General features: G+C 36.6%; 4 protein-coding genes across 5 annotated transcripts; 3 read left to right on the top strand and 1 right to left on the bottom strand.

Moving 5' to 3' along the window:
* Positions 1–277: 277 nt before the first annotated feature.
* LOC105175728 (F-box/kelch-repeat protein At1g30090) lies at positions 278–2529 on the top strand. Of its 2 annotated transcripts, none has more exons than XM_011098277.3 (2): positions 278–447; positions 841–2529. In XM_011098277.3, exon 2 carries the CDS (start codon positions 1184–1186, stop codon positions 2399–2401), a length of 1218 nt encoding a protein of 405 aa, XP_011096579.1. In that variant the 5' UTR covers positions 278–447; positions 841–1183; the 3' UTR covers positions 2402–2529. The 2 variants fall into 2 exon arrangements, with proteins under 2 accessions (XP_011096579.1, XP_011096580.1); XM_011098278.3 differs by lacking the exon at positions 278–447 and adding an exon at positions 454–663.
* A 1132-nt stretch (positions 2530–3661) lies between these two features.
* On the top strand, positions 3662–5010 carry LOC105175727 (outer envelope membrane protein 7). The gene is made up of 2 exons (XM_011098276.3): positions 3662–4083; positions 4776–5010. The coding sequence occupies exon 1, from the start codon at positions 3830–3832 to the stop codon at positions 4067–4069; it is 240 nt and encodes a 79-aa protein (XP_011096578.1). The 5' UTR covers positions 3662–3829; the 3' UTR covers positions 4070–4083; positions 4776–5010.
* A 3462-nt stretch (positions 5011–8472) lies between these two features.
* LOC105175716 (cullin-4) lies at positions 8473–16985 on the bottom strand. Its single transcript, XM_011098265.3, has 17 exons — positions 16487–16985; positions 14759–14874; positions 14345–14691; positions 13775–13955; positions 13500–13622; positions 13133–13420; positions 11218–11343; positions 11015–11116; positions 10882–10935; positions 10255–10361; positions 10085–10145; positions 9854–9985; positions 9632–9769; positions 9466–9546; positions 9181–9261; positions 9006–9086; positions 8473–8803 (listed from the first exon to the last, which is right to left on the bottom strand). The coding sequence occupies exons 1-17, from the start codon at positions 16893–16895 to the stop codon at positions 8690–8692; spliced, it is 2541 nt and encodes an 846-aa protein (XP_011096567.1). The 5' UTR covers positions 16896–16985; the 3' UTR covers positions 8473–8689.
* Positions 16986–17604: 619 nt separating this feature from the next.
* Positions 17605–18997, top strand: LOC105175726 (protein VERNALIZATION 3-like). Its single transcript, XM_011098275.3, has 4 exons — positions 17605–17910; positions 18169–18230; positions 18529–18569; positions 18679–18997. Exons 1-4 carry the CDS (start codon positions 17683–17685, stop codon positions 18903–18905), a joined length of 558 nt encoding a protein of 185 aa, XP_011096577.2. The 5' UTR covers positions 17605–17682; the 3' UTR covers positions 18906–18997.
* The last annotated feature ends 4048 nt before the right edge of the window (positions 18998–23045 follow it).

Here is a 23045-nt window from a genome sequence, read left to right as displayed (position 1 = left end):
TCAAGTAAATTTTTCTTGTTCCATATGACTAATAAAGTAAAACTAAAAAGTAGAGGAATAATTTGGCGAAATAATAGTATGGGTTAGCTTTAACAAATTCACACATAAATGCCATAATAAATCTAATATAGAGAAATACGAGTTATTTAATGTAAGAAAATTGTGAAAGCGAGATACAGCACGCGCTCTAAGGGCGCGTTGCACTTGATTCCATTGTGAATATGAAGTAATGTTTGGCGCATAGTAGCATTTTGAGGCTGTAGCACATTTTGATTCTAATACTAATACATACACAGTGGAGCCAATTCAGAGCCATAGAAATATTCCAGCCAAACAAATACAATAAAAAGAGGAAAAAAGGCCTTCTCCTGGTCATCGTTCTTTTGCGTAAAATCTGCGACAGCTCCTGCTTAAATCAAGCTCTTTTGATCGTTTTTATTATAATCTGTAAGTTGATTTTCTCCCTTCTTTGTGTTTCTAAATTACTTATAAAAAATAATGAAAGAAAGGTTTTTCCTTGCTCTTTGTTTTGCTTCTTTCTGCTTTGTCCGTCTCTTCACTTTCCTTTTGTTTTTGGGTACACGTCTCGTCACTTTCTGGTAAAGGGTTTTGGCATCTGAATTCTTGAAATGGGCTTTCTTGAATTTTGAGCTAGTGTACACCGTAAGTATTTGTATTGAACATTTGTGTAGACCGTAAGTATTGTTTCAGTTTTGTGGTACTATTGACCGGGTTTTTTAGATTCTTGAGTATTTGAGTTTGTTATGGTGGATTGATGAAGAATTGAGCTGTTTCTATATTGTATTTTTGTGGTGTTTCTTTATTCATTTTCTTTTTCAGGGGCATGAAAGATTCGAAATGGGGATTAAACGTGGTGGCTGTAGTTCCACGCATGCACACGAAGGTTGAAGTTGGACGTTTCTGGGTTTACGATCAGCTTTTATGAGGACTTGGAGGAATTTGAGGAAAATGATCTTAAAATTTCAAGATTCTTTGTGTTCGAATTGTGGGTTTGTATGGATTGCTGAGAGTTTGTGTGGAACGATGATTTGATTGAAGTTTTTGGTGATTCTGACGGTGCCATCCCCGGTTTACATCTGGTTGATGAACTTGTAGTTTCCTTATTGGAAGAAGGGTTGCCTAAGTTCATTTGGTTTTTGATATTGCGTTTAGAGTAGAAATTATGCAAAGAGTGAGAGTTTCATCACAACAAGCGCCCGTGCAAAAGCTAGGGAATTCCCAAATGACCTTATCCCCAAAATTTAGATTAGCTGCTGCGCAGTCAACTCTGCTAGATCCTGCACTAGAATTTGAACTATCTACCCGGGGAGAGCAATTGATTCCGGGGCTTCCAGATGATGTTGCTCTACAGTGTCTCCTCCGTGTTCCAGTTGATAAACATGCTGCCTGCAAGGCCGTCTGCAAGCGTTGGTACTCCTTGTTTGGCAGCAAGGAACAATTCTTTACCCGGAGAAAAGAGCTTGGTTTTCGCGATCCTTGGCTTTTTGTCTTTGCATACCACAAATGTACTGGGAAGATTGAGTGGAAGGTTTTGGATCTCACCCACTTTTCTTGGCACACAATCCCTGCTATGCCTTGTAAGGACAAGGTCTGCCCCCAGGGCTTCAGGTGTGTTTCCATCCCGCATGAAGGGGTTCTTTTTGTATGTGGTGGTGTGGTCTCTGATGTGGATTGCCCACTTAATTTAGTATTGAAATATGATGTGCGTAAGAATCGTTGGACTACGATGACAAAGATGATCACTCCAAGGTCGTTTTTTGGAAGTGGAGTGATTGATGGTATGGTATATGTTGCTGGAGGGAGCAGCACAGACCTGTTTGAACTTAATTCAGCTGAAGTCTTGGATCCTAAGAAAGGGATGTGGAAGCCTGTTGCTAACATGGGAATGAACATGGCTTCATATGACACAGCAGTTCTCAACGGGAAGCTTCTTGTGACAGAAGGCTGGTTTTGGCCCTTCTATGTTGCACCCAGGGGCCAGATTTATGACCCAATAACTGATAATTGGGAGAACATGGCTGCTGGATTGCGAGAAGGCTGGACTGGTTCAAGTGTTGTTATATATGGTCACTTGTTTGTGGTTACGGAACATGAGAGAACAAAGCTGAAGGTTTATGATATGGAGACTGATTCTTGGGATGTCGTAGAAGGACCCGTTTTACCTGAGCAGATATGCAAACCTTTCAGTGTCAACTGTTGGGAAAGCAAGGTCTACGTTGTTGGTCGGAACCTTCATGTCGCTGTGGGCCATATACTGAGGATGTATCCAAGTAACCCTTCTGGGAAGAAATGCAGATTTTCTGTGCAATGGCAAATGGTGGACGCACCTCAAACTCTCTTTGACTTGACACCATCAAGTGCACAGGTTCTGTTTGCTTAGAACCTGTTTTTTGTGCATTTGGGTTGCTCAATGTTGCTGCTGCAAATGTAATTATATGGGGACTATAAATTAGAGAAATATATAGTGTGGAAGGCCTATCTTATATAAAACTCTGTGTTTAGAAGTCATATATTTCCTTCATGTTTGGCTCATTCAGCAAAATGCTTCTTGAATCAAGCAACCACAAAGATCACATGTCATTTATGTAGCCTGTAATTTGTCTCACAAAAAGTGATGCTGCTAAAAAGAGGTGAGGTAAATGCATTGTAGTAACAGTAGTGAGGGTAGGGTCTTGCTGCTCTGTCCCAAGTATTCCCACTTTCTTCTCCTGTATTTGTAAAAAATCAAATAGATTTATAACCTCTACTGGTGGAGGGTTGAGAGTTGAGTGTGTTGGATTGGGTTGTCAATAGATTACTTTGCTCCTTTTGTACAGGATAATTTGACGTTAGATATTTGATTATGAACATAGGGAGATGCAACTCTTTTTACTGGAACCTAGCAAATAGTCTATGCTGTTTGCTAGCACAGAGAAAGTTCGTCTACTCAGAATCTGGACGACTTGGTTTAATGAAGTGTAAGAGTGAGATTGTGCTATTTCATTAGGCTTCTTCCATTTCCAAGGATGAGACTCGACTTGAAACAAGGTATGGGTTGCTGTAGTTTTCCTGGGGGTCAGAAACTCGCAATAGCTAATTGTTATGTGTTGGAAGACACCAAATTAAGTATGTAGAAGCATCTAAAAGTTGGTGGGAGGGATGCAAAAGTTTCATTTATCTGCTCCTTAGACCAATAAAGATAATAATTTTTATGGTTTCAAAAGTATAAAACAACTACTAGAACAATTAGCTTAGGAGAATAAAATGAAACCAAAATGCTATTTATTAAAAAAAAATAAATGACCCAACAAGCTCGGCCTAGGCTTGCCTCAGAACTAGATGGTCTTGAACCATTAGACTGGATTGGTCCCAAATTTTAATACCTTGAACCGACACAAGATCGGTTCAATCCCAAATGGGTCTGGACTAATCCAACCCATTAAATTTATTTTTATTGAATCAATTCAATCTTGACCAGACTATTGCAACTCGATGGAGAATGGAATTGAGCTTTGCAGAACTATTTCACTACATTTCTTTGCGTTTGACCTAACTGTACCCTTGGAAAAATTACTCTTTTTTATGTTTCTGTCCTTTTTCTTTTCCCTTCAAACGTGAGCGTTCGGTGCTATCTTAAGAACCAAATCACCACTTACATAAGAGAGAGTCGCTAAACCTTAGGGCGATTTCAGGACACAACGCGGGAAACCGTAATAACGGCCATCGCACCAAGCGATCAACACAGCCCCCACCCACATACACACACACAAGTGACTACATCCCCACCGTAATAACAGTAATCTCGTCCAACAAAACGCGACAGAGAGAGATGGGGGCGGTGACGACGGCGTTGATAGCTATAGCGGCAGTGGCGCTGGGATGGTGTACGATCGAGATTGCGTGCAAACCCTGTCTTGAAAAAGGCCGCGAAGCGATAGATCGGAACCTCAACCCAGATTACGACCCCGACGACCAAGTCAGCACCACCACCCTTCACGCTCCTCTTAATCCCAGTACCAATGCGGATAGTGCCACTCCAGCCTCTTCCACTGTCGCCAAGACCGTCTGATCTTTTCATCCCCTGTCAGTCTTTGGTTCTTGCTATCGACTTTCCAATTTCTTTTCCGTTATTGCCGTATATTCTGTTTTCTTTTTTTTTCTCGAGGCCTCCTCTGGCGGGCGTGTTGTTCAATATATGCGACCCGGATCGGAGTCGAGAGAATTGGCGAGTTGACGGATCTTATATACTTGTATTTGTCTATATGTAATTGTAACGTCTTATCCTTTCTCCTCTAATGATCTTTTGAGTTTGCTGTTTAGTGGATGTATGTCAAACCGGAATGACGATCAATAATAAATTTTATGTTCTCTTGCTATTGTATGATCTTCTTAATTTGGGTGAATGATTGTATTGGCACTAGTTTGCTGTTTTTCTTTTTGGGTTTCTTTAAGAATCAGAAGAAGAGAAGGGGACGTGCCGGTTAAACTTGTCTCCCCCTGTATCTGTGTCCCATCCTTTTCAGTTATCAACTATTCTTAATTAAGGTTTTCCCTTGTTCCAAGGATTGCAATGTAATAAGTTGAAAGGTTACATTCGTGGTTCTCTTTGTTGGTTCGTCATGAACTTTCAGAATTCTGCCTCATTTGTGTTCTTTCCTTTTCAATTAGTAACTATTCTTCCCTAAAGCTTTTCTGTTACTATTATGATTATAATAGCTTGTGTTAACTGTTATCTTGTGTTCATGCTGCCTCATTGGTTCTTCATGAAATTTCAGGGTTTACCGGACTTTCGCCATTTCATTTCTGGAGGAGGATCTTCCGAGTATCGTGCTCAATTTGGTTTGTATTTATGACTCCTGCGGTGAAATTTTGTGTTAAGACATTGTTTAGCAGTTGAAGGTTAACTAGTTAGATCATACACTTCAAAGGCTGTGGATTCTCTCTTATGATTTTGATAGCTCTGGAGACTCAACTATTTCCCCACTATGGAATTTCTTTTGCTTTTCTACATCTTCATGGCCACTTTGCACCCTCCATTTCATCACCTGCTGAGCTGTTAAAATCATAACTAGTTTGTGGAATTACATAGACGTTATCTACAGGAGAAGGGACCTAGGATGTGGCATAGTTACATAGAGATTTCATGTGATTGGCTAATTTTCTGAACCAACAAGACAATTATAAATGTATTACGAAATCAAACTTGACAATCCTCTCTTGGATGCTATATGTGTACCTGATTGCAGGGAGCTAGATTTTACGCTTTGAGATACCACCTAATTGTTTAGTTGCCAGCAATTGGACGACATGAGAATCTACATCTCCTTCCGCCTTCTTACTTAACTAAGTACCTCTACTCTCTTCAAAACTGTGTTTTTCTATACATTTTGATAATATATACTGTTAAACTAGATGAATCTTCTCCGTTAGGTCTCTTCTCGTTTTTCCTTGAGAATATAAATATTCTTGTCGGGTGAAATTTATCTTTATTCGTAAGGAAAGCTTTTAAATGGAACTATTAGTATTGGGGACGGGGGAAATTATTTTGCTAGTGGTGTAGTATGATACGGTAACCAATTTGTCAATTTTTAAATTGTTATCTGGAGTTATTATTGGCCACACGTGATGGCATCTTAAGGAATAATTTGTTTGAGTACCACAATGTTGGGTTCTGTAAGAAACAGAATCCATTCTGATCATAAGTGATTGAGATGCTGTGCATGTTGCCATCTAGATTCTTCACATTACATCGTTCTTTGTAGCCCTTTTGGGGTCAATAAAATTTTATTTACCCTAAGGGTGATTATGATGAAGCAGGACACTGATGACTGATAATATGATGATTAATGGTTCTTGCAAGCCAGCGCTTTATAGGCCAATCAAGGTATAATAGCCTATTTCGTGGTTGTGTAAAGCTAACATGAGGTTTGCATTAGAACATAGTCGTAAGCATATGGCGTTTACTTAACGTGATATCTGATCAACAAGTCATATGCTGAATATAATGTGATATCTGATCAACAGATATTGAGTTGCAACTCGACTTTTCTGCACTCTTTACCTGGAAGTGAGTTGCAACTCGACTAATCTGCACTCTTTACCTGGAAGGGTTTGTCTGCAACTTTTTCAGAGTCTTAACCGTGTCATTACCATATGGATGTTATGTGGAACTGTGTGAACAGTTGTGCTTGCTAAGTAGAAGGGTGTGGATACAGGTACACGACAGACTATAAACTTCTGCTGCAAAAAATGGAGATATTTCTGAAAAGTATTGTTTGTTTAGCGTCTACTGAGAATGATTATGCATTAAGTATGAAGAGAGTCGAGAGATTCTCTGGCTTGTTTTGCAATCAAATTAGTAACTTGTATGTCTCTTTGATATTTTAGATTCAATCACTATGTTTGGTTTCATGTTTTGGCATTTTCTGAGTCAAAAATAAAACACACTCAATTTTTTATATTTTTTTATGCCTTATTTGTGTGTTTTTTTATTTTTCAACTTTCTATATATAATATATATACACTTATATGTATATAATATAAAAGAGATATTATTTGACAATGAACAATGCTTTTTATCTCTAAAAAATACAACATTAAACATACAATATTTATATATAAAAAAATTTATAAAAGATATATGATTTGACAATTAATCGTGTTTTTGTCATCCAAATCCCAACATCAAATTTATACCACTTATTTTAAAATATTTTAAAGTATCTCAAAATACAAATTGAAATATACCATCTATTTCCAATACATATTTATTTCTGTTTTTTTCTCTCTATCTCCAAAACATCACAACGAAACACTTAAAACACAAATCGAAACACTATGAATACGTTTTCATCTTGAGTAAATTACAACCTCCCTTGAAGTTTAGCATAATCACATATACTCCCTCGTTTAAAAAATTACCAATATCCCCATGATTTTAACATTCGTCTAACAATTAGCCTGATCCGTTAGATTTTCATCCATTTTTATGGTGAACTGATCAAAAAGTAATTATAATTTTATTTTTTTTAAAAAAAATTATGGACTAAATAAATAATTTTTTATAATTTTTAAATTTTTGCATTCATCGCTTTTGACTTTTTTATAAATTTTTAATTTAAAAAATATTAAAAAAATATAATAAGGACAAAATTAATAATTTCATACCTCCATTCAAAAATTATATAATTTTATCAAATATTAAATAATATTTATAATTATGTCAAACCTTTGAAAAAGTCATTGTAATTTACCTCAGTACGACATTCAACCAATAGTCCACATTGACGAATTACATATTTTACATTCAATAGTTTTTCATTTCTGAGATACATCTTCATTATGTTTGGTTTTGTTTTTAACTTGTTTTTGGGTATTTTATGGAGATAGAGAGAGAAAAACAAAGATAAATAAAAATAAGTTAGAGATAGTGTGTATGTTTGGATTTGTTTTTGAAGATAATATAAAATAAGTATGTTATGTTTGATGTTGGGTAGTGGGGAGACAAAAAATACTGTTCATTGTCAAATCATGTCTCTTTTATATATATTTATATATATATATGTATAAAAATATATATAATTTATTTAGTTGTGAGTGGATTAAAATAAATATTATTTCCTAATTATATATGTATGGAAATGAAAAAAATAATTTATGTAAATACACTTTTAAAAATAATTAAATGCACTCTAATAATGGATTAACAATATTTTTTGTTAGTTGTTCTATTCGAGGTGATAAATTTAAATACATTATTCAAATAATGTAATATATGAATTAACCGTGTAGAATAATTATATTATTTTATATTTTTTAAAATTTTTAATTATTTCAATGATGTAGAAAATATTACGTATAAAATATTAAGTGGTTAAAATAAAATATATTTGTGTTTAAAAATCAAATACTTAGAAACAAGATAAAATACTTAAAAACAAGATAAAAACATGGCAAAACAAGCAATGACAAACATTGCTTCTGTTTTGGGCCATCTCTGAGATGGCCCAAAACCGAAAACAAACATAAGGCTTGATTTTCATGACGATGTTAAGGATTGTAAAGAATTAACTTTTAAGTATCTTAAATGCAATTCATAATCTCATAACATAACTTGATTGTTATGTTGATTAGAATCGACATAAATTCTCATTGTCCCCCTAAACCAAAACACATTTCCTTTTACTTTCCTTTTTTTTTTTGAGAAAAAATATTTATTCTAAAAACTTACGAAATTTCTTCACAATTACAAGTATTTTCGTTAAATTTAGAATTCCCCCAGTTTATGTACGTGCGTTAAATCTGGTGCATGTGGGTTCAGTTCTTGCGATTTCTTATCAATGCATTATTAAAGTCGTGAAACTTGAGGTCTTTCAATCGGGTAGACTCGGAACTTCATCATGTGCAAATGTCAAGTAACGCACTTTACAAGATATAATTGACAACTGAATCTCAGTTCAGTTAAAGAGAACATTAATCAAAACAAAACTCAGCTTGCTTCATGCAACAGAGATTCAGAAACAGACTCTGAGAACACAATTGCTTTACAGTTATACCCAACGCCACAAAAAAAAAAAAAAAAATTACTATAAGCTTGCTGTACACATTGACCTGGGATTCTGAACTTGCACCTTTCTGATTAAAGCAACTCCATGTCATTTACAAGGAAAATCCAGTATGATGTAACCATTTACGCGAGGTAGTTGTATATTTGCGGATTATTTTTGTCTCGCTCCAGGTACTCTCTATCAATCAGGCTCTCAATTCTTTTCTTCAAATCAGCCGGTTTTATTGGAAACTTGAGCTGTGTCATGAACATAAGATCACATTCAGATTTACTTTTATGTAAATATGTTTCCTGCTTACTATTGACATGAAAAATCGCTTCCTTTTACTACCATCTCTTTTCCCCTCTCTCTCAGCAGTAAGGGAAGCACTTCAGCACACACACACACACAGACAGTCACATTCAGCATGTAATACCGAGATGGAAGGGTTCCCATTACCTGCTGAAAGAGTTCTGTTATCAAGAGTGTGTGGCTCAGCACTTTCCTCGTCTTCATTATCCGAACAATAGCAGCATCAACCTGCATGAGCAACCAGCCAAAGTTACATCAACTCAGACTGCAGAAGTTGGAAATCTCCAACAACTTTGCATGCTAACTGCGACTGGAAATAAACCTGATATTGACGGTCTTGGAAAACCCTTTCTGTAGTGCTGGTATTCTCCTCAACAGTTTCCTTCATCTGAATCGCATTTACCTGTTCACACAAGTAAATTTGCTAGGCATTACTGACATCTAGCAAGCCAAGAATTCCAACCCACTGAAAGTTAGGTACTTCTCACATTCATTTGAGGAAAGCATCACATTATGTTACTGAGTATACTACATGAATATTGCACTTCCAATATTTCTTAGAGGAAAGCATCACATTATGTTATCGAATATATACATGTATATGCACCTTTAGACGATATAGAGGAGCGGCAAATTGATCATTAAACACGAAGGAGTCTTCATCTTCCACGTCTCTCCCTTTGGGAATCTGCAAGGGGAGGCATATTACTCAATAATTGGTTAAACACAACCTAGGAAATTCAAGAAGCGTCTTTCCAACAATGGTCACTCACTTTCTGAAGAACACGAAATTTTCCACATGCAAGTGACTGCAAGGTCCTCCTCAGTTCTTTATCCTCAATACCAGTGGACTCCTTGATATCTTGAAAGCTAAGCTTTTGTGCATCATTGAACAGCATCAACACAACAGTCTGGGAGCAGAATCAATATGAACCGCATAAGAGGAGAAGCTTATGAAGCAGCCAACAGTCTACATATATTTGAATGAGACCAACCTGAAACAGAGAAACTGCCAGCTCCTTTTTACCTTTTGGAAATTCTGCTTTTAGCACACAGTGACCTAATGAATTTTGCCACATCAATCGTCTCCCACTATACTTGCTTAAGTAAAACTCCTTAAAAATATCCTGGAGGGTAATTTAAGTACAAGACATGGTTATTTCATACAACTGTGATCTCCACACGTCACTGAAAAAAAAGTCCAGTTATTGTGACAACTGACAAACCTGATACACATTAAGTTCATGGGGAAGGCGAACATCCATGGGTGGATACGTTGGCCAGTACCTGCAGCCAACCAACCATTATGAGCTAATTAACCTGAATATAATTGAATTGGATGTAAAATTTAGGACGCCAGAGAAATCCAAAAATCAATAGAAGGACTGCCACCTACCCTGTTGTTAAGACGTGGACGCTCATCTCGATTCCTGATGGAAGCTTTGTCCGAGCTTGGGACGATTGCTTGAATGATTCATTGATCTCTTTTGACAATTCAATGTCCTGGAGTACAGGTATCCAATGTCATTATGCAAATAACCAGATCTTATTCCCAAACAGTAATGCAAATGTTGTTTGATTTTTTAATTGTGGTCCCTTTTTTCTCCCTCGGCACCGGTTATACTGCTTTCTGAGGAAACATGTTTTACAAGCCAACTCTGAAAGGCTGGTGGAAGGAGTAAAATAAAATCCCATTAAAGTTCATAGAATTTCTCTTAAAGATGGACACAATCTACCACCTCAGAGGTGATGATGGGAAATCGATAGCAAAAGAATCTAGGTGCACAGAATAAATGCATCTCCACAACAGCCACCCCTGTAACTTGTAACTAACAAATATAGCACTGTGTGACACGTTATTCAATTTAGTAACAGCTTGGAAAGATCTATCCTTGGGGACAGAAGATACATCAAAAGATCTACATGATTTTGCAATAAATGAAACCAGTTTTGAAAGTATATGACTATAAATAAACAAAAACTGTAAGAACATCAATGTTCAACCTGGAATATTGATACATACCTTGAACATCCCTTCAAGTTTGTTAGTGAACTGACTGCCACACTCTGTTTTCAACTGGAATAGCAAAGCTACAATGCTTGCATCACCTTGGTAATTTACTCTGTATTTGAAAATATACAAAAAGAGGCTCTACCTTGGTAATCATTGACTTCTCCGCATCAATAGAGGCACTCTTACCCAATAAGAGCCTTTTAGCGAGATCTTTCTTATAGAATGCTTCAAATACATCTTTACCCTAGATGAGATGTGAAATTAAGCTTCAATCTTTTATGCATTTTAACAATGATACAAACTTTAGTTTCCAGGTTTGATTACACGTGAATGCGTATATATTACCTGTATGAATCTGAATAACACCAAGACTCTATCCAGTGTCCCCTCCAATTCCTCCTCTGATGCACCCTTATTACCAGAACGGAGCTTGTCATCCACAAACTTGGCAATTAGCTCAGCAGGTCGGTTCTGGAACAGAACAGAAAATAAAAATGATGTGTCGTGATCACTGCAACACTGACTACAATTCAACAAAATTAGAATAATGCTAAATTATATGATAGAGTAGAATCTCAATGAGGATGTAATCAAGGTACAAATCAAATTTATAAGCATCAAAATCATTTTCATCCTTGCTTATGATTCCATTATTAAAATTTCAAAGTCATCCAGCCTAAACCCACAAAGCCAATCTCGCCAGAACCTCCACATGAACCAAAGTGCAAAAATTGAACTGAGCGCAACGGCTAAAAAGTTGTTCATCCTAAGATACCACTAACAGAAACAACACATTCATGTAAAGGCTTACACCTTCTCCATTCTAATTATATCGATTTCTAAACTAGACCAACAAGTCACGTTTTTCACCATAAGATGTATTCAACTGCATTTATTACCACTAATAGAGACAGCATATTCGTCTAAACACTTATGCTGCTCTAAACTAGACTGGCAAGTCACCTTGTTGGACTGTGTAATTTGATCATATTATTCAAGCGAAACCAACTCCAAAGGATATTAGTTGTCACATCCACGGAAAACAATATATTAAGGCATAGGAATTCAATACACATCAGTTCATATTACAATTGTTGCTATATATATTCATGTTTACCATAAATATTACCACCATTATATGTTTCACGATATGTTGCTCTCAACCAAATTTATTCATGGGTAAATTACATCAATATTCCCTAAGGTTTGACATAGTTACAAATACATCCCTATGAAATCAAAAATTACATTTTCCCTCCTTGAGGTTTGTTCCGTCTTACATTTAACTCCACCAATAGGATTCCGTTGAATTTATCACATGTTATACCCAAAATACCCCTAATAAAAAAATTTATTATCATTTGACCAATTTTTCAGACGAAAATGCCATATGGACCAAGTTGTAATGTTTTTAAAATATTGAGGGGGTTCAAATGTAATGATCTCACATACTTTGTAATTAAATGTAATATGTTATTTTTTTGCTAAACTAGCCATTCTTGTCCATTAAATATTGCGAACATTATCTTATATATTAGGGTGAAAATTACATTCACACCCATTGAGATTAGGTATAATTATAAAACATCCTTGATAGATAGGAAATTACATTTTTCCTCCTAATGAAGTTTTGTTTAAAGAGTTTTTAGTCCTTTTCAAAATTTATTTATTTATTTTTCCAGATAAATGAAGGGTGTCTTTGTATTTGCACACTTCTTTTTGCAAGCAGTGTAATGTTTTACAAACCTCCAGGAGGGTAAATGTAATTTCCTATCTAACAAGGATGTATTTGTAATTATACTAAACCTCGAAGGTGTTGATGTAATTCGACCTAATATATAAGACAAACCCTGCAATACTTAATATACAAAAACTGTTTAGCCAAAAAAAAAATATTACATTTAAGTACAAAATATGTGAGATCATAGCATTTAACCCCCTCAATATTTTAAAACATTACAATCTGGTCCAAAGAGCATTTTCGTCTGAAAGTTTGGTCAAATTATAGTCAAACTTTTTATTAGGAGTATTTTGGGAATAACATGTGACAAATTCACCGGAACCCTACTGGTGGAGTTAAATAGAAGACGGGATAAACCTCAAGGAGGGTAAATGTAATTTTTGATCTAGAAGGGATGTATTTGTAATTATGTCAAACCTAAGGTGGTGTTCATGTAATTTACCTTCAATCATTTGATTGGTTACGAGATTCAAAAAAGATGGCAATCAATCAAACCAAATAAAGTAGCAAAATGATTACCTGCCGGATATTAATGAGATGCTCAAATGCATCCTTGATGGTATTGCCAAAAGCTTCATTCTTAGAGAAACTTTCTTTCCATATCCTATCAAGATTAGCCTTAAATTCCAATAAGCTGGATACCATATCTTTGTCCTTCTCTTCATCCATGACAATGCCCTGACCAGTCCTTCGGATGTACTGACTAAGGGATTGCCTCAACGACTCAAGAGCATTAACCCTGGAGAAGAGCAGGTACAACCTCCGGAGATCCTCAATGCGTTTCGCATCCATTAGAATCATAAAGCCCTGCACAAGAGATCAGAAGTATTATGAGATAAAGACGCTTAAGTGCAGATGTACTCGGAAATTATCCAATAATAGCTACCTTATCCAAAATTGCAGATATATGGCGTTCAAGAAGTTGCCCTTCTGCAGTGGCTACTAATGGCTTTCTTGTACTTGCATCCAGGTAGAGTAGACATCTTTCATGCTCTTCTTGCAATCTTATCTGGAGGAATATATGACAAAACTAAAAATGGATCCATTTCATGATAAAAGATATACGGAAGAATCCATAGTTGGCACCTGAATGTTAACGTGCATAGAAGATCAAGACTCTAATAAATATGTTCAAGAAAAAAAACACAGAACAACTCGCACCTCAACATGTTTTAAATAATCTGGAACATCGGACTGCTGCATGTATTTGATGCCTTCAGCTGCGTAAAATTCAGATGTGGTTTCAAGGAATGGCTTCTCAAAGCTTTCAGCGTAAATTCCCAATGCAGTGAACATCTTCAAAAGATGATTAAGGAGAGTTCTATCAACTGCTTCGCCTAATCTATAAGAACAACAAAAATAATAATATTGTGAAATGATAAGTTCTGTATCTCATCAACCAAGCTTAAACCAATTCTATTCCATTGGATATATCTATGCCATTGCTTCACTATTTCCATGTTTAAATTGCATGGTTAAATGTTAACACTAATGATAATAACATGTGCTAATCTAAAAACCATTGGATATATTGTAGTACAAAAGGAAAGCGTGGAGTAAATATTTCGGAAAGTCAGTAGAATCTACTGTCAATGATATTCCACTGGACCTAACATCACAAACAATGTTGACTTAAAAACCTTATTCGTATAGTGATGGATGGTACTGCATAATCCAGCCATTAATTAAAAAATTCTGCATAACAAGTTTCAGGCTTCGAGAAAAAATTACCTTTCACTCTCAATCATTTTCAACAGTCCAAATACGGTTTTGTGCTCTACTTCTGAAGCCAGAGAAAGATGTTTGCGGAAAAGCTGCAAGCCCATGTCCCACAATGAACGCACATTTGGGGTTTGCTTCACATATGTCCTATCCAGATATAATGCTATACCACGGATCATTAGCATCTGGTCACAAAAATCCTGCCAGCACTTCTCCACAAGAGAGAGAAAAACCGCAAGATCTTCACTTTGGCCAACCAAAGTTTGAAGAGCTGCAGAAATGAACTCTTCGCACTCCCTCTCAATGCGCTGATACAGACTGCCGCCCATCTTGTGCAGGCAAAGGTCATTCACAGCCTAAAGATTATAAGGCTGCGCATCAGATTCTGTCACAGGAAAGAAAAATACTACTGTTGGCACCAACCTGATATAGCTTCTCCAGGTCACATGGATCAGGTTGTTTCAAAAATATGGCATTGATTGCAGACTTCAGTGTTGCCCACGTATTTTCCTCAAAATTACTTGGCAGTGTCGGTTTTGCTGCAGAGACACAAGGGATCACATCAGTGAGGAACACTAACATAAGGCCACACTCCACCCACACAGGTTCATCCTATATAAGTCCTAGGAGAAATTTAAACTAAGAAAACAGGATACTCCCACTTTCATGGCGTATTACTGCTGAGAGTTGAACAATAAGAAACCACCTCACTGTCTTTTTTCTTCAGAGTAATGACATGCAATTTAAAGCATTTCATGAATGCTGTCCTTTCTTTATCGAAACTTAAATATTCGATTTAATTAATCTTACAGCATGACTAATTATCAGTTCTATATCCTCAAACTGCAAAGACTGATCTCATAAGGTAAATCACATGGGGAAATCCTTGCATTTCCCAAAAAAGTTGTAAACGTATTTAGATTCATTGAGAAACTGGAATCACAATTTCTTGTCAAATCTTATGATAGTTAACTATGAAGCAAAATTTTCAATCACTTACAAGCTAGCATTTAGCTGCACAAGAATGCTGATTGTCGCAAAGTGATGCGATTGTATCCAAACTTAAGCATCCCAAAAAAGAGAGAACAATAAGCACAAGAAGACAAACATGGAGAAGAAGAAAAACACAGCAGGATGACCCCCAGCTCTTTCTCTATACTTGCACACCCATTGGAATTTCACAAGCAAACATCCATATAAGACCTAACAGGCATTCTCCAGGAACTGTGAGCATTATTAGGTTGAAAGGCATTCTCCTACGTGGAATAGAAAGAGGCCATACAAAATAAACTATCCACAACAAAGGTGTTGGCAAGTCCTCATTATGAATTATCAATAATACATATCTAATATTGGACTTATTGCTATACACGCCCACACATGTATATACAATATACATAAACATGTATTCTACTGTCACCCATCAACAACAAATCCAGTAACTAAATCCACCAGAACTTCCACCAAACAACTTAAAACCGCTTTAAATGTGAGGTTTAAGTCGTACTGTTGTAGTGCAACTGCAACTACCAAGAAATGATAAGGAAAACTGCAATACTATCTGTGTTTACAGTCATGTAAGATGGGGGCATTACAGCTAAAAAATTTACACCCCAAGCCAAATTTGTAAACCTAGAGATTTGTCCTAAAGAATCTCGATGCAGCTAGCCTCAAAAACACTAGGTTTAGAAATCCCATTCATGAAGTAAATGCCCAAAAATCGTCTAGCTAAGGTACAAAAATAACAGAAATTTTGGAGAAGGATCTGAACATACTAACATATAGTCGAATAATGCAGCGAAATTGGACTACAAACAACTCAATTACACTAAATTCCAGCTTCAATAACTTCCCAAGTCATGCAACTGGAAGTAACAAACACAGTTCTTAAATAAATGAGAAAATCGCAGATTTTTATAAATTACGACCCGAAATAAAACCCCAAAAGACATCTAAAGTTAGCTTAACTTACTCGTTAAATATGTGTCTCAAGATAACCAATCCAACGCTCAAAACCCTAACATTCTCGCCTCAATTCCACCAACACAAAACACTTAAGTATCTCATCAAGAAAACCCGAAATCTTCCTCCGGAAGTCGAAATCACTTAAATCCATTATGAATTTGCACAAGCAAAGGGAAAAATCCCTACCTTTAACGAGCTTAATTACAAGCTTTTTTGTAGGTTGAGGAGGCGTGGCCTTCTTCCGAGACAAATTAGCAGTGACACCACCTCCGGAAGCAGAAACTCTGCGGCCAAAAGCGGTGGATGATGGGGAGGCCTCCATTGCAACGTCGCTTGGATCGTCTTCCATCATAGGGGAGTGAACGGGGGGCTCGGCGAAGTGGACATGAGGAGTAATCTGCTGCTGGCCGTTCTTGTTTCCATCGAGCGAGCACGCGACAGCCTGCGACTTGGCTTTTTTCATCGCCGGGACAACAGAGGCAGCACCGACTCCGGTGGCGGTGGGGGTAGTGGAGGAACGAGGGGATGATGAACGTTTGCCCGGGACGGCGGAGGCGGATGTGGCGGGGGTGGTGGAAGTGTTGGGTTGAGACATAGAACACTGAAGCGAAATCTTAAGAAGAGCTCCTCATTGAAGGAGAAGGAAATAAGAGAGAGATTAACGCTTGAAGATGACGGGAAGAAGCTCTGTTTAGAGGAAGTTGGGTTGGGGTCTTTCTCAATTGGTTATTTGGGCCTAATATTGGCCCAAATAAATGGGCCCTCGTCTGTAGTAATAAATGGGCCCTCGCAGCGCGAGCGAGACCACATTGGGCCGAAGACAGGCAAGACTATGACTTGAAGTATACGTGGAAGAACACGTGTGATTGGATGCGAATCAGGGCTAGTTGACCTTTACATCTCAACATAGGCATCTATTTGACGTGGCCTTCATTATCATCGCATGTGCCATCATCTCCTTCATAATTAATTTGTTTTTGTTAGAAATTATTATAAAAAGTGATAAACATAAATGATTATTATATATATGAATATGGATAACATGCAAAAGATTTGTTAGTTATGCCACAGGTTGTATTGCAATTAGTATTCATTAGTTGAATTAATTGGCTGGTGTCGTGTTCGTGTTTGTGTTGGTGTTGCACCACATCCACATGCAATGCAAGTGGGGAGCAAAGGAGAATCAAGGCTGCAGGGAGTGGGAATGATTCTTGCCCAAATTTCCATCTACCTTATGTACGGGAATATGAATAATAATACATATGCGTCAGAGTCGGACCACTATATATATGTGTGAATTGTGATATTGCAAAGACGGCTTTATATGATCAGTTTATAACAGAAACAAGTGAGCCGGCAGCGGACATATTTCTTTGTTATGTATGAAATCCTCCATCACAAAACATTATAACATGACAAGAGAAAGGAACCCTCTGGTTGTTAGCCGTGTTGTTGGAGATGTTTTAGACGCCTTTACCAGCACGGTTGAGCTACGAGTTTACAGTGATGGTAGGATGGTTTGTAATGGCTGCAACTTCAGACCATCCCAAGTAGTCGCACAGCCTAGAGTTGATATTGGAGGCGACGATTTTCGCTCCTTTTATACTCTTGTAAGTACGTAGCACGCTAGTAATACTATTTTCCATTAATCTTCTCGCAATTATTAGGTGTAGTTTCATGCATTTCAAAAAATTCTTGTCCCAATTAGGTGTGGTCGAACCAAGTCAATTACAAAATAAATGCAAGATTTTACGCTAATCACACAATAAATATATTGCACTTGCTATATGATTGATTCAAGTTTGATCGAATTTGGTCCGAACTAGAATTTCCAACTAATACACAAATGAATGTGCTGATTTTGGCAGGTAATGGTGGATGCTGATGCTCCAAGCCCTAGCAACCCATGCTTGAGGGAGTACTTGCACTGGTGGATATTATTCATATATATATATATATATATAAATAAGTAGCTTTGATCAAGCTCTTAAGATATTTTTGTTCTTTTTTCATAATTAGTTACATCCCTCTTTAAAATTTTAATTTTAATTAGTATATAATTTATACAATCTGTTGTGTATTAGCTAGCACGTAACTAATGAGAAGGAGTAACATCAGTTTTTGGGGCGGGGGAGAGAAAAAGAGTTACTTTTCATCTAAACATGGGAATGATTAATGATGTATATATGAAATTTTATTGTGGTATAAATTGGAAATGCAAAATGCAGGTTGGTGACGGACATCCCAGGAAGCACCGGAGCAGGTTTTGGTGAGCCAATATTTTAGTATTGGGATCTTCATTAATTAGATAGGATTATGTATTTTACAGAAAAAGTAAATATAGTGTTTATTGATGAATAGAGCAATGATGGATGCAGGGAAAGAAATAGTGAGTTACGAGAGCCCTCAACCATCAATAGGGATCCACCGCCTTGTTTTGGGATTGTTCCGTCAACCACGCCGGCAAACAGTGGATGCTCCAGGGCGGCGCCAGAATTTTAACACCAGAGAATTTTCACGAGTCTACAACCTTGGTTCCCCCGTTGCGGCTGTCTATTATAACTGCCAAAGAGAAGGCGGCACAGGAGGCCGAAGAGCCTTGTAAGGGAAAGCAGCTGCTGGAAGCTACCAAATTAATTATGATGCACTTCTATCCACTACCTATATCTATAAATAAAACTTTCATGGTTGATGTAATATTGCAAGATTACCTTAACCATGTGTGCAATTGATTTACATTCTTGACATATCACTCATTAATTAAATGAAATATAGATTACAACCAATTCCCTTGAAAATTTGATATAACTACGAATATCTCTAATTATTTACAAAATAAAAAAACTACCAGCCAAGTAGGTGAAACAAGAGCCACAAAACAAGAGTGCGCCTGTTCAAAAGTGTATGCTCATCTCATCCACAACTCGGTCTGAAGGCGAGATTCCTGCAGAGTCCAGATGCTCCCGCGGGGACTAGTGCTTTCATGACATTATTTAATGAGGTGGAATTGCTTGCTCAACTCCTTTTACCTCCAGCATGGATTAAAGTTAAACCCAACCCTACTCCCTAGCTAGCCTAGCAGTATGCTCATATTCTAATTCCCCAAAAGATCAAAGTCATAATAAAGAATAGCCATGCATGTGTCCGACAAAATCGAATAATTAAGATATTTGAGATTCTTGTTGAGTGGCGATGCAGCCTCCTTTGTCCTTTCCGAAGCATATATATATATATATATATATATATACAACAATGTTCTGAAAGTTGGATATTCAATTCTAAGTTGACTTTGACACACATCCCCAACTTTGTCGAACAAAGTGGATAGCTACGTTATCAGGATTAATTCCCCAAAAGACGAGACACGTGCTCATGAACAAAATTTCCAAGACGGAAAGCCTAACAAATCGCTCTAATAGGTGACGACATGGACAAAAAATAACAAGAAAGACACAAATTTGGTGAGTAAAATGACAAGCACCTTTTCAAGATCTATATCACCACTCTAAATATCTTAATGATGTCTATAGATTTTCACTTTAGTAAAACCATGAATGCAAATGAGGAACATGGAATGAGGTCGGTAAATTATTTTCTTATTTTATTATAAATCAATAGTGCAGTTTATGATCCCAAAGTGGGATAGGCTGCAACATAAAAGTTGGAAGATGTTTGGTTGAGATTATAAAATGTTTGAAAATTTATAAATTCTATAGAAGGAGGTGGCAAACGAATCGATCTTGCGAGGCTCAGAATAGTGGTGACAAACCAATCGAGCCGGCTTGCTAGTCAGCTCGATTTTAAGCTTGACTCGAGTTCAAAGTTTTCGAGCTCAAAACATTCTGTTCAGCTCGAGAGCTTTTAAATTTTTTTATATATTTAACTCCATATTTCAACACTTTATATGTAAAATTAACCATATATTATAATCATTAAGTAATATAACATATTTTAAATTTAGCTAATAATAAAATATGATATTTTTATTTATATATTTAATCTCTATACAAAAATAAGTTCAATTAAAAGGTTATTCATTATCATTACTGTATATTTTTTATTTGGTGAAATAGCATTTTTGGTCCTACAAGTTAAGCTCATTTCACTCTTCGTCCCATTCGTTACAGGATTAATACTTTTAATCCCGTAATTTATAAAAATTAGCACTTTCAATTCTAACCCGCTTTTTCTTCTACATTTAACGATGTAAACAACATGCCTAGCACGTGGCCATTAAGTACTTTTTATTGAAGAAAAAATTGGAGCGTCTTTCAGCTTTTGACCACTTTTGACGAAAAATATAACTATATTTGAGGAAAAAAATAAATTTTGAAAAAATTAGAGCAAATAAAGAGAGATTTCTCTCTTCTCTTATAAAACTTGAATCTCACCCTTCTTATATTTCTATAAGTTGGAGGTAAGTGAAGGAACACAAAGAATCATATTTTCCACAAATGAACTAAGTAGGCTAAATAGAGCATTCATATGCTACTGTTGGAAAAAAAGATCAACATTTCTTCCAGCCAAAAAATACTTAACAACCAACCTACAAAGTTAAATTATAGACAGAAAAGTGAATGAGGATTACAGAACTAAAAGTATTAATCTCGTAATTAATAGGACCAAAAATGAAACAAGTTTAATCTATAGAACCAAAAATGATATTTTTCCATTCAGATATTTCAGATTATTTAATACTGATGCTAATTCCAGAATCTCTTTACTCGAGGTCCACAACTATTCCAAAATTTTCGGACATCGGATCCTCTTGGTTTGTCCCATAAAAAGAATAAAACATGTTGACATTGAGCAAGATTCTCTAGTTTAACTTGGACTCAACTCATCAAAGTTAATAGATGGGCACCAAATATCAACATTAAACAAGAAAGTCAATGTCAACCAGTAATAACTCAAAAAGACGAGCTTAAATGTCGATCATTTGTTGACATGTGAAGGCTCATTGTGAAACAACTATCATTCTATTTTAACACGTAACCACTAGTCCACTTGATTTGCTTTATCAGTTCAAGTGGGAGGAGGTCTGCAACTTGAAAGTTGGACGTACAAATGCACAACTATAAATATGAAGAGAACACATCATTCTTGGGCATATGCATGCTCTTCACTTCAATAGCAGCATTACATTTCTAATAAGCTCAGGTAGAAGAGGAGGTTTTACAGCATATTAACCATTCTGATCGTTAACTTGGGAGGGTCTCAGACTACAACAATTTCGTCTAAGACATTGATTGTCATCTGAGACCATCCCAAGTCACCAATCAGCCTCGGGTTGAGGTTGGACATAGTACAAGACGATCTTCCAGGTGACACACGTAGTAGTACCCCAGGTTTCTTTTCTTGTTGAGGGAAAACTTGCAGAAGAGGTGTTGCACCTCTTTCTAGTCCTGACTAATTTGAGATGGTCTAATCCTACAACAATCTGGTATATGATGCTGATTATTATCTCAGACTATCCAAGTTACCAATCAGGTACAAGTTAAGATTGGGCATGACATTTCCCTGAACTGTTAGGCTAATATTAGTCTCGGATTAAAAATTAAATATGTTTGACATCTTCATAAAGCAGCCTCATATCATAATGTCTAGCTGCTCTGTCCATTACCTACTAATGATAATAGGCTCTTTCACGGGATAAGGAACCAGGAAACTCCAAGTCCTAAAAGCAAAGGTGAAAGTTGCAAACGTCAATATTTGATGCCCCTGGAACCCCTTATATATCCTCACCCATCCCCTTCGTCCCCAATGCACTTCTCTTTCCACCGGAAACTGATTCATTCTTTTAGGAATACCACAATAGGTTTCTGTCCTTCATGTCCATTAGATGCCATATGCTTCAATGACAAGAATGAGTTAGCCAAATACCAGGGAGTGTAATGTTCTATTCAAGGGTTTCCACTAGCTTCCATGGATTTACTTCAGACTGGTGGATGAAGATAAGTGATCAGTATAAACTTAGAATGTAGTTACAATCAACCCCGGTGCTCCCTCCCCAGTTTGCTTCCATGGTTCTCGAGAAGACCCTAATCTATGATCATATTATGGCTTAGACATAGTTCTTCCCACTTACGGATAAGCAAAATATCACAAAATGTCAGCAACCTCAAAGGACATGACCTAGGATCAAGATCAGCGTACACATCTTTAAAGGAACAAAAGCTATAAAAGCTTCGAGCAAGGAACATCTTCATTCAACACTTCAAATATATCAATAAAACAATCAATTGGAAGCAACCCAAGAGGTTAAGGAACATACCAGCACCTAAGCATTACAATCAAGATTGAAACAAAAGAAAACCTGAACAAGAGCACCAATTCACAGCACTTTATGTGGCAGCAAACCACAGAAAATTTATCAGCAGCATCAACTGGCGGAGATATTCGGGAGCCAACAAAAAAAAAACCATCAGCAGCTTCCGTAAAAGACTCAATAGTTTTCAGAATATCGATCATTGGAGATACAGAGTTTACCATAAAATTGTCGCCCTCGAAATAAGCTCTAAACAATGTCAATATATATGCCTCGGATTTCATGTGGTAAACTACCAAGCTATAATCCAGAATATAAATGATCGAATTAAACCATAAACGAACCCAAACCAAATCAAGCGCTCTACAGTGTACAGGAAAAAGAATGCTTTTGACATTTTCAATTTGGAAACAACAGATATAAACAGAACTACTGTTATATTACGCCAAATATCAATCCGGAGACGAACATATTGAG

This window comes from Sesamum indicum, linkage group LG12 (assembly GCF_026168435.1).
Source record: "Sesamum indicum cultivar Baizhima isolate 11 linkage group LG12, ASM2616843v1, whole genome shotgun sequence".
In the NCBI taxonomy this organism is placed as follows: domain Eukaryota; kingdom Viridiplantae; phylum Streptophyta; class Magnoliopsida; order Lamiales; family Pedaliaceae; genus Sesamum; species Sesamum indicum.
This window is presented reverse-complemented; position numbering and strand designations above follow the sequence as displayed.

Excerpts from the sequence above, each read along its gene's own strand:
- LOC105175728 (XM_011098277.3), top strand. The coding sequence starts at position 1,184 with ATGCAAAGAGTGAGAGTTTCATCACAACAAGCGCCCGTGCAAAAGCTA.
- LOC105175727 (XM_011098276.3), top strand. The coding sequence starts at position 3,830 with ATGGGGGCGGTGACGACGGCGTTGATAGCTATAGCGGCAGTGGCGCTG.
- LOC105175716 (XM_011098265.3), bottom strand. The coding sequence starts at position 16,895 with ATGTCTCAACCCAACACTTCCACCACCCCCGCCACATCCGCCTCCGCC. Across the intron at positions 10,936-11,014 it reads AGAAGTCAATGATTACCAAG|TTGAAAACAGAGTGTGGCAG; the intron begins GTAGAGCCTCTT and ends TTGCTATTCCAG. Across the intron at positions 10,146-10,254 it reads GTCCACGTCTTAACAACAGG|GTACTGGCCAACGTATCCAC; the intron begins GTAGGTGGCAGT and ends GGTTGGCTGCAG.
- LOC105175726 (XM_011098275.3), top strand. The coding sequence starts at position 17,683 with ATGAAATCCTCCATCACAAAACATTATAACATGACAAGAGAAAGGAAC. Across the intron at positions 17,911-18,168 it reads TTCGCTCCTTTTATACTCTT|GTAATGGTGGATGCTGATGC; the intron begins GTAAGTACGTAG and ends TGATTTTGGCAG. Across the intron at positions 18,570-18,678 it reads AAGCACCGGAGCAGGTTTTG|GGAAAGAAATAGTGAGTTAC; the intron begins GTGAGCCAATAT and ends TGATGGATGCAG.